The sequence below is a fragment of the Bactrocera tryoni genome, chromosome 4, assembly GCF_016617805.1.
Source record: "Bactrocera tryoni isolate S06 chromosome 4, CSIRO_BtryS06_freeze2, whole genome shotgun sequence".
NCBI classification, from domain to species: domain Eukaryota; kingdom Metazoa; phylum Arthropoda; class Insecta; order Diptera; family Tephritidae; genus Bactrocera; species Bactrocera tryoni.
The window spans coordinates 78,597,450-78,608,824 of record NC_052502.1 but is presented as its reverse complement, the minus strand read 5'-3'; the positions used below and the strand labels follow the sequence as shown (position 1 = coordinate 78,608,824).

General features: G+C 39.1%; 1 protein-coding gene across 5 annotated transcripts in view; it reads right to left on the bottom strand.

The window, feature by feature from the left end:
• Positions 1 to 4,501: 4,501 nt before the first annotated feature.
• The window catches only part of LOC120774343 (MAGUK p55 subfamily member 5-A), a 149,706-nt gene continuing 142,832 nt past the window's right edge, over positions 4,502 to 11,375 (bottom strand). For 3 of the 5 annotated variants that reach the window (XM_040103909.1, XM_040103908.1, XM_040103907.1), the window contains 6 exons: positions 8,705 to 8,912; positions 7,405 to 8,641; positions 7,145 to 7,341; positions 5,995 to 6,126; positions 5,628 to 5,809; positions 4,505 to 5,425 (listed from right to left, as the gene is read on the bottom strand). In XM_040103909.1, coding sequence (XP_039959843.1) covers positions 5,231 to 5,425; positions 5,628 to 5,809; positions 5,995 to 6,126; positions 7,145 to 7,341; positions 7,405 to 8,641; positions 8,705 to 8,912 — 2,151 coding nt within the window. In that variant the 3' untranslated portion in view covers positions 4,505 to 5,230. Of the gene's footprint in view, positions 5,426 to 5,627; positions 5,810 to 5,994; positions 6,127 to 7,144; positions 7,342 to 7,404; positions 8,642 to 8,704; positions 8,913 to 11,375 lie in introns of all 5 variants that reach the window. The other 2 variants (XM_040103906.1, XM_040103910.1) reach the window with 2 other exon arrangements.

Genomic DNA, 11,375 nt, shown 5'->3' with positions numbered 1-11,375 from the left:
CAGCTATATGTTGTAGTGATCCAATACCGACCATACCAGGAGTAGCTTCTTGATAAGAAAAGGGTGTGTGCAAAATTTCAGATCCATATCTCAAAAGATGAGCGAGTAGTTCACGTATATGCCAAAAAACCGGCGATTTGCGACACATTTTTAATTCTCTAAAATCGTAGGTTATTCGAAATGAAAATTTTCTTGAGTAGAATTGTGGCGCATGCGATTACGCAAATTTTGACATTTTTAGATTTTCTCTACGACCTCCAGTTTAGAAGTTATAAGCGTTTTTCTATTCTGCGGTTGCTTTCTGCATGGTTCTGGTCGCCTGGTAGAAATCCAGGATTTTTGTGCCAAATTGAAATGCAATTTTTCTGCAGCCGGCAGCGGCAGCGGCAGAGGAGGCACCCAAAAACTTGCCGGTTGCCATTGCATATGCAAAGGGGCAAATTTGAAATGGCGGAAGCGGTCGAACAGGATGTGAGTGGGACCGGATATGGACATAGGGTGGAACCGGAAACGGGAAATAACGTTACCTGACTTCCGGTTTCGAGGTGTTTCCGGAAGTTGCAAACCGGAAACGGAAGTTCTGCACCGGAAATGTCCATAAGGCGGAACCGGAAACAAAAATAACGTTGCGTGACTTCCGGATTAGAGGTTTTCCGGAAGTTGAGAACCGGAAACGGAAATGCCCAAGTGGCTCGGAACTTCCGTTTCCGGTTTATAACTTCCGGAAACACCTCGGAACCGGAAGTCAGGTAACGTTATTTCCCGTTTCCGGTTCCGCCCTATGTCCATATCCGGTCCCACTCACATCCTGTTCGACCGCTTCCTCCATTTCAAATTTGCCCCTTTGCATATGCAATGGCAACCGGCAAGTTTTTGGGTGCCTCCTCTGCCGCTGCCGCTGCCGGCTGCAGAAAAATTGCATTTCAATTTGGCACAAAAATCCTGGATTTCTACCAGGCGACCAGAACCATGCAGAAAGCAACCGCAGAATAGAAAAACGCTTATAACTTCTAAACTAGAGGTCGTAGAGAAAATCTAAAAATGTCAAAATTTGCGGAATCGCAAGCGCCACAATTCTACTCAAGAAAATTTTCATTTCGAATAACCCACGATTTTAGAGAATTAAAAATGTGTCGCAAATCGCCGGTTTTTTACGAAAAAATGCTCAAATCGGCTTTATTTCTTAGGTGAGTGGCATGAAATAGGGTACAAGAACTACTCCAAGTATTTTTCTAACCACTCCAAGTACAATTTTTATCGATATCTAATATTTTTTTAATGAATTTTCGGTTTGCGACAAGCACTTTAAATACACAAATTTACTCGCAAATTGAAAGCTTTTACATGTCTTAGAGTCATTTTCATGTTGCAAATTAAAATGAGATATTCGTGTCGCTTCAAATAATTATCTTTTGGCCGAGTTAACGCCTCCATGTGCACCTAAAGCAGAGCAAAGAGCGAAGTGTGTACTTACCGAAATTCAACCCAAAGCTGGTCTTCCAGCGGTAGTTTTAGTAATAAATGCACACAGTTTTCTTATTATTTTTTCAATTTTTGTATTTTAAATTTCTTTAATATAATTACATGATTTATTTATTTATTTAAATGTTAAATAATAATAATAATAATATTTTCACCTTTGATTTACCTTTATCTTTTATCTTTAGTACATTTCTGGGCTTGTTTCTATTGGTTTCTATTTATATTTTTGTTTTACTTTCGACTTGTTTTCTTTACTTGCTAAACTATTAGGTTTTTACTTCTATTTTTGTTTTTCTCTTATTTATTTATTTATTTGTTGTTGTTGTTTACGTACTCATTTCATGTTGGTTTAGTTGAACGCTGTTTCTGCAACATTTAGTATTCGCGCGTGTTTTACGATTTACATAAGAATTTAACATACATACATACATTTTCATATTAGACTATATATTTTGTGTTTTACTTTTAAATACTTTTTTGTTTTGTTTTTATTTTTTATTAAACAGCTCTGCACGCACACACGTCTCTCATTTGAATATTTTTATTAATTTTTTTTTTGTTTTTTTATTCATTGGCGGTAATTTTGCTATTTTCGTGGTTGTTATTGTTGTATGCCGCAAAAAAACATTTGTTAATGGAATATACAGAAGCAATTTAGATTTTAAGGAAATTCAAAAAATTAACACAATAAATAAAAATTACATAAAATGTGAAAAATGTAAAAAAAAATATAAATCAAAAATCAAAAAAAAAACAATACAAAAAATAAATAAATAAATAAAAATAATAAATAAAAATTAATTAATTAATACAAAAAAATAAAACTTAAAAATCACAAAAAATATAAATAAAAATAAAAATAAAAAAAAAATTAAATAAATAATAAAAATACAAGTATGTAGATAAAATTTTAGAATTAAAAGCAAAAAATTTAAATGAAAAGAAAAATGAAGAATAAGAAATTATATAAAACAAATATTGAATATGTTAAATAGAGTAACATGTTATATAAATAGTTTACAGTCCCTTGCGGCGTAGCGTTGATTTTTTTTTAATTTTATGAATTTTGTTACAGTGTTACATAACTACTTTGGCGCTACACTCTATTTGTTTATTTGTTATGACTATTTTTTATTTGTTTTTTTTTTTTGCATTTAAATTTCTTTTTTCGCTAAGTGCGGCATTTTAGTTTTGCGTTTCGCGTTTTCTGTTTTGCTTTTCGTTTGTTCTTTCGTATGCTTTGCGGCATGAAGTATGAATTCAATTGCTTTGGCCTAACAACACAATATACAATATAAATTTCAATAGAAAACAATGGTCAATAAACAATTTCAACTATACTCTTACAAACATACATACATACATGTGTATATAACTGTATATGGTTGCATTTAAATTTAGTTTCTTAATTAGCGCTATTCTGCCTAAGCTGCGGCTACTTGTTTTTTATGTAATTTTATTTCTTTTTTTTTTTTATTTATTATTATTATTATTATTTTTACTTTATTTTAATTTTATTTCAAATTTTTTTTTTCTTCCGATCTTTATATTTTATTTAATTTTTCAATTTATTTAAATTTTTATTATTATTTGCGTTTCCTACAGGGCCTAAAGCCAGTCGCATGCACTTGGGCTCACTTGGCCAGCCCCTTTTGATTGGCTGTGCCTTAGCGATGTGTGTGCTTAACGGTTATTTGCTCTGCTTTGTTGATTTTTGTTTGAGGTTATGTTGAAATCGGTTGATATTTAGCTATAATGTTGCCGTTATTTTACGAAATTTCGCTTTCTATGCCGACAGCTGCTCGCTCGCTGTGCATTTTCGCCGCGTTTATTCAGCGCAAGCTTGGCTTCCGGCTTTTGCTGCCGACTTCCAGCTGAATTTATTTGATGTTTGCGTGTGTTGCACGAGAGTGTGGCTTTTGGTTCTTTGCTTTTGTTGTTTAGTATGTGTATTTTGTTTTTGTTTTTAACTAGCTTAGATGAGTTGCTTACTAAATTGCAATTTCCTTTTAGTTACTAGCAGCACTTTGTGTTTTTGTTGTTGTTGTTATCTTTAGCATTTATGGTACGTGAGTTTAAAGTAAATTCTTTTTTGGGTGAATTCTGCTTTCTACCGTTATCTTTCCTCATTTCACATATGTTCTTTGAGCGCACAAAGCCACTGGCGGCGTCGTTGCTCGTTTGGTCTGCCGCCGCAAGAACTTATTTTATTTCTATTTTGTTTTGCTATTCGATTTGTCCTATTATATTTTTGCATTTAACATTTCTATTATTTATTGTTTTTGTTTTTGTTTTTGTCCTGTTAAGCTTACATTACTAGTTTACAAAATATTTGTCAAAAACAGCTGATCTTGTTCTTTGTTTTTGTTTTTTTTTTTCATTTTTCAACTTTTTTCTTATTTTCATTAACTAATTTTTACACATAAGAAACGCTCGAAAAGATAAAGGCAAACAAATATCCAAATATCTAATGTAAAACAAAAACAAAAAATATACATTTTGTAATTAAGGAATTTCTTTGATTTAGTAAATATGTATGTATGTATATGCAGCACATTATATAATACATAAAGTAAATTAAGAATTAAGCATATTTTGTGAAACGTTTTTACTGTCTGCATATGTATATGTATAAGTACAGATAACGGCCAAATCCATAAAAAAAATATAAGAAAAAAAATTTAATGAAAAAAATGCTTCGAAATATGACTTAAAACATTTTCATAAAAATTTAGTTTTCATAACATTTTTTTTTTGTTTTTATATATTTTTAGTCACTTTTCAAACAAAGTTTTTAATTATAAATTTAAAAAAAATTTAATAATTAAAAATATATGTTTTACAATTTTCATAATTTTTTTAATTTAATTTTAACATTTTTTTATGAATATTAAAAATTTTTTATACAAATAAATTTTCAAAAACTATTTTTTTTTATTGTTAAAAATACTTTGTTTACAATTTTCATATATATTAATAATTTTAACATTTTTTATGAATCAGGCCGTTAAATGTTAGCTTTTAAAATTATATATTTTGTTTGCATAATTTGTTGCATACTTTTTTATTTAAATTTTAAAATAATTATATTTTTATTACTAAATCAACAAGTTATACATAAAAACGTTCAATTTTTCTGTGTGTGTGTGTAAGTGTATATATATATAAATGTTGTATATAGTATACTGTATGTTCAAGTAAATAATTTTAATTGTATTTATATGTAAGTATTGCATTTTCGTTTGGAAATAAAGCTTTCGCATATGCTTTTGCACGCTCCAACCACGAGCACGACGCGAAACCTTTGTTTGTATTTGTAGTGACACGAACACTGTGGTTCAGTATTGGTTAAGTAGCGACTAACAATGTTACATTTTTTCAGAAGAACGTAATTTTGAAGTGAAAACGCACAAAAATGAAAATAAATGCTCATAAGCTCGCTGAAAGCTCGGAAGCTTGGTGAAAGCTCATAAGCTGATTGAAAACTTAGAAGCTTAGTGAATGTTCACAAGCTCAGTAAAAGCTCACAAGCTCATAAGCTGGAAACTGAAACACTCTCTTACAAATTGAATACAAGCATAATCAACAGTATTTTTGAAACAATTATCTTCAGAACTACACCTATTTTTCTGCGCTCACTTCGTGTTTGCAATTAGTTCTACTTTCCAGTGCATTTTCCTTATAGACAAATTCCCTGTTTTAGCTTCATTTCACGATCCATTTTGCTTGCACTTTATTTCCATTGACTTTATGACTCGTCCCGATTATTATGCACCCAACTGGCCGGCACCCACTGCGGTTCGCGTTCCAACGAATTAATCTCGGCCAACAGCTGTTGATAAGCACGATCTGTGTCGTTGTTTATGATTATCATGTCGAAGAGGTGGCCCCAGCGTGCCTCCATGTCGCGGGCAGTGGCTATAATGTCCTTGAGCTCCTCCTCCTAACGGGTAAAATGGTAGGATTTATTTAAAAAAAAAAGGTGAAAATTAAAAAATACACTAAAGTTAGTTGTATCCATAAAATAAACAATCTGAATAAGAAACGGATCGAAGCCTTTTTGTTCTAGTTTTAATGGGTCCGATATGCTATCCTTCTTCGAAAAGTATGCTCAAAATAAATTTGTACCATTTTGGTTCACTCACCTTGAAGGGTTCGCCGTTTCGTATTTTCTTCTGTCGCAATTTGTCGAGACTCGGCGGCGCCACCAGCACCACGTACGGCTTCAGATCGGAGGCGCGTAGCAGCTTCAAGCTCTGCGGATGCAGATTCAGCACACAAATTTTGCCACTCGCCACCACTGTACGTATGGCCTCCAGCGAGGTGCCTGCAACAAAGAAAGACGGCAGAAAACGTCGATGAAGAAGAGGATATGTGAAAATTTGCAATTTACTTAATTCGTTTAAAAGATAGGATATGAAAGTGTATTTACACGTACACCGAGTGTACAGTTACCTTTCATATACTACATATAGGTACGAGTGTGTACTCATTACATGGTAAATTACTCACCATAGTAAGCCTTCTCGTATTCGCCATGTTCGACGAAGCGGCGCGCCAGTATGTCCGCCTCAAAGGCCTGGCGCGTGATGAAGTGATAATCAACGCCGGGGACTTCACCTTCGCGGCGCGCACGTGACGTATCTGCGGAGTAAAGAAAGCGCAAAGAGAAGAGCCGCACAAGTGCAGCAGGTAAATAAATAAATATGTGTGTATGAGAGCGTGTGTGTGAGTAGCGAAATGAAAGAGCGCAGGAAGCAGGCGAGAAGCTGGAGGGACGCATCAGCTTGTTTGGCACAAAGTACTGGGTGACACACGACAAAAGTCTGTGTGGATGACGGCGCGCTTGCATGCTTGCGTCTGCTTTAAGGATAAGCCAAGGCTGCTGTCAACAGCGCTGCATGGCGATTGAATTGAAGGTGAGTATTTTTCGGCTTTGCCTTTGGCTTTGGCTGCTGCAATTAAGTCGTTAGTGACAGACACCCACACACACACCGAAGCATGTAAATACTGTGCGCACGCGAAGCCGTTGTTAATATGTTCGTCCTTGTGGGTCTATCAGAAGGACTTAAGGCCTGGCAAGCACACCAATCCACAGCCATGAGAGTGTGTGTGTGTATCGTCCGGGAAGTAGAGCGCAAGGAAATTGCCCCTTAATTACTTCTATGCGCAGCTGTTTGTGAGCTTAAGTTGGGACTTTAAAGCTGATGGAATATTTGAGGAGAGAAAAGCGCCAGCTGATGCTCAGCCACAGTGGGACAAAATGCTTAACGACTGACACAAGCTAAAATATAATTATTTTTACAACTAGATGGAAGCATTGCAAGTATTTAAACGATCTTTAGGAATTTACCCTTTTTAAGTTTCTCCTCTAATAAATAGAAAACTAAAGCGAAAATAAAAAAAGGAAAATATTTTTGATAAAAAGGCGAGTGTCTGAAAAAATCTCGCTGTCAAAAATAAAAATAAACGTTAAAAATATAAAATGCTAAAAACTCGACTAAGAAATTATGAAATGAAAGTTGAAGCTAAACAGCACTTCGAATGAAGTCGAATATCGAACCAAAAGCAGATACTACTATTCACAGTGAGACAGCGAAGCTGCCACCGTTTATCCAGCTTACGCCGTACCTTAGTGATAGAGTAGAATTTCGAAACTTACGTGGTACTGCTGCCGAGAAGCGATCCGAATCGGCCATTAACCGCTGCCGCAGCTCGTGACGCCCGATATTCGGTGGCCCGATGAGCACTATAGGCCGTTTGTGTGTGGCACGTGGATAGTATAAGGCGACCTCTTCGTAGGTGAGTATTTCCTCGGGATCCGTTTCGTCCGGCGCGGTTGTGGCGTATAGCGGATAACTGCAAACGAGTAAAGGAGGCTTATAACTTTTGAAAATACCCACACTTCCACAACTAACTCACCCCGCTTCAGAGCTGGCCTTCTTCTTCTTCTTGCGGCCTTTGCGCGCGCACAGCAGTGTCGCGCCCTTGCTGCTATCTTTGCCACGACTGCGCGCCAAGCCTGCTTCTTCGGCAATGGCCAACTTCATGGTCTCACGCTGATGCTGGAATGATTGACTAGGTATGAGACCGGCGAGCGTTTGGTCCTCTTCGCCCTCGCGATACGCTTGCCACCAATTGGGATCGTCACGTGAGATCACGTGCAAGACATCGCCTTTCTGAAAGCTAATACCCAGCTCACGACACGGTATATACAAGTCATCCTCAGGATCGTAGTCGAAGTGGGCACGTACATGCAGCACTGCGTTCTCGCGATGGCCACCACCGGGCGGTGGACTACCAGCGGGCACAATTAGGAATGTCAGCGTACCCTGCATAGAGCTAAGCAGCGCACATACTTCGTTGACCGTCTTGCCGCGCAACTCTTGGCCATTCACTTCGAGTATTTCGTCGCCTTCGTGCAGCAGACCTGATTTTTCGGCAGCACCGCCACGCACTATACGTCCAATAACGACCGCCTCACCCTCATTGCGCACCGTTGCGCCGAGTGGCTCAGTAGACTTCTCAATCTGAATGATGCGTATGTTATCATTCTGGTCATTCAGTGTGCCAAAGCAGGCGCTTAATGGTGGAGAGTCGGCTCGCATTGGCTGCTTCATAAAGCCACCATGTGGCGGCGGTACTGGCGGCGCCGTCATATTTTGAGGCAGTGGCATAGCGCTACGTTGCGCCAGCGGTGGCGGTACCACTGGCGGTGGCACTGCTGTGCCGCGTACCGCTGCGCTCTTAGGTAGTGGTACTGGCGCGCCTGTTGACGTTTGTTGTGGACTGCTAGAACCACTAAGTATGGGTGATGGCGTGGCGTCGGTGAGCGTAGCAACGCGATCATGCGCCAGCAACAGACCCTCCATTTCGTGACTCGTCAACAGATTGCCCAGCTCGATAGCCGCGGCCGAGTTCGATTGTGTTAGCAGTTCCACAATATCTTTTTGCAACGAAGTGGCGTTCACGCTTACTGGATTTGCGACACGCGGACGCCGGCGTTGCAAGACGGCTGCACGCGCAGCAAGCGCATGTGCCACACCAGCGCTGCTCAACACATTGTGGGCAGCCGACACCCGACTCGCCATTGTGGACATACCATTTTTGGTGAGTTGATTCTGTAGGCGTGTTAACGCCGCGATCAGTTCGCCATAACCTGCAGCGAAGAAGAGAAAAGCGTTTTAGCGCTTTTATAAATTAATAGTGCACTAGTACTCACCATTAATTTTCTCGGCTTCCTCATCGTCCAGGTACGCCTCGTTCTCCACGCCCGTAACGCGTTCCGCAGAGGCCGGCTGCTGCTGCTGTGCCACCGCCTTGTTGTCCTGTAGCGCCTTAAGCTTGCGCGACCCACGTAAGCTGTTACGTAGAAACTCATTCTGCTGCGCAATGCGTTCTTCCTCCTCGCGGCGTCGACGCAGTTGCTCCTGAAAGACGGAAAATATAATGTTGGTCAGTTGCAATGCTTGCAAGTTGTTTGTAGCTCTAAAGCTGCGTTGAAAAACAATTAGCGCGGTCGAAAGAAATATAGGCAGGTAATAAAGTCTCGCCTCCGCGGACAGCTGCGCCATTATTGCGCCGAAAAAAAACATTATCTTTAGTACATATCTATGTGAAACCGGTATTCGGAACGAAAAAGCGCAATTGCAACCGTACAAAAGAAAGCAGTTGCACTCTTTCCATGCGCTTTTCTCTTTCAGACCCAAGTAATTCAGCCTACCGGCAAACGAGGCACTTAATGCGGGCATGTCCTCAACGCATTTGTGCCACTTAATCTTCGCCAGCAAAACAATTCGCTTAATTTAATTAGCGCGCTAATGGGGTGAATGGGCCAGTAGGTCGGTGGCTCAGCAAACCGGTGAAGATGAAGTGGGCGGCAAATGAAGTCAACCCATACACGGAAGCGTAGCAACAGTGGCCCTTGTAGCAGAACTCGGGGCGCCCTCATCGGATATGTGTTCGCATATATATTAACTTGCCACATTTAGTGGCAACACTTGAGCGGCTGCTGAAAGACACAAACAATGCAAACAAATAGCAGAACACAGCTGCTTAGTGTTCAGTTAAGGAGACACTCAAAAGCAGACAGCATGAAGCGTAAAATAAAGTAAAGAACTGTTAGTAAATAAGTGAAGAGCAGAGCAAGGCTTTCATGAGAAGAAATAAAACTGAAATACGTTGCCATTTGTCGCTTTGGACAAATTACAGAATCAGTTAATAAAATTTTAAAGATAGCGCTTGCACATAAGTAATATATTGCATAAACTTGTTGAAAATTTCAAGTAATTTTCTCGCATTAACGAAATGGCTCTATTAGCAGCCAGAGATGCTGAATAAAAAGTGGAATACAACAGTAGAAGCGCTGGCTTCGGCCTGCCTGATAATCCCTGGACTAGACAAGTATATCAAAGCGAGGCATAGTCTAACGTACCTGAACATATCCTCCTACTCGTCTAAGAATGCAATTCGCATGCCACTGCGCGCACACATACAACCAACCATCCTCTTTACATCACATGAGCACCTTCTCGCCCCGCACCCAAAGCCAATTGAAAGTGGCACGAAAGTATTTGTATTGAAATGAAAGTGTGCAGTAAAATGTACACGCAATTCACAAGTGCACCATGCAACAGACAAGAGACAAAGCGCTACAGATGTGCAGAGAAAATATGACAAGCAGAGCTTGAGCGAGTACATTGTTTGTAGTTGCGCCGCATTGGAAGCCTGTCAAGTGTGATTACGGGCAATCCATCAGCGTGCGGAGGCGGAAGCCCACCTACAAAGGGCAAAGTGCCAAGAAGGTGCTTAGGGAGAGGCACTGTGGATGGGTGTGGAGTGCTGCTGGCGATGTGTGTGTGTGGCAATTGTGGCAAAAACAAAAAATGCAAATGTGTGTGGCAGGTACAAATGCAACAAGCGTTATGTAAATAACGGCAAAACAAGCAGGCCAAGAAGTGTGAAAAAGGCGAAAACAACAAAATGTTGCGCCATTCAAGGATTTGCCTTAGCACTTTTGCAGCAGTCGCACAATGGTGCCAGCGATTTGCATGCCGCACGCAGCGCCGCCTTTTATTTACTTAGCGCTTTTGCTTTATAAACAAGCGCGCTGTGCAGCAGCAATTGGAACAGAAAATCGCATGCAGCAAAGCGCCGTTTTATTAACGTGTTTATTTATTTTTGCAATTTTGCCAATTTTTTGTACATTTCTTCTCATTTTTGCATTTTTTGGTGCTCTTCGCTTACAAAGCAAAGCGGGTAAATATGATTTACAACCGAAGAATGCAGACCAAATCCGCACTGCGAAACAACTGCTTGCACAACAATAACAAAGGCAACTGTGTAATTTCGCAACAATGAGATTTTCCTAAAAATCAATTGGCTGGAAGCGCGCAGCGACCAAGCGAAGCCCAAGCGCCCTAAAATCGCAAAATAAATTTTCCTTCAAGACATCAAATATTTGCATTTTTCCAACTCATACAAAATAAATATGACAACAAGCCACGCACAACAATAATGCGACTGCTTTATTGCCGCTTTTTATGCGCACATAATTCAGCGGAAATCCCTAAGACGACGGGCTATGTATGAACCCGATGGCCGGTAATGGCGGCCATAAAAAGACGCGTTCACAATGCCAAGCACGCATAATGCACAGCAGGTGATTGCAACAACATTTGATTTAGGCCTTGCAATAAATTAGTAGGAAACTATTTTATGAATTTATTTTTATCGGCTGAAGATGCTAATGCGGTTTATATTTGAGACATGGATTTATTTAGGGAAAAGCTTTCACATTGAATATTTATTAGAATCAGTCATGTGATGTAATTAAATAAATCATTTTCTGTTTGTTGTAAATGATTTAATACTTTAACTTTTGCATGAGCTTT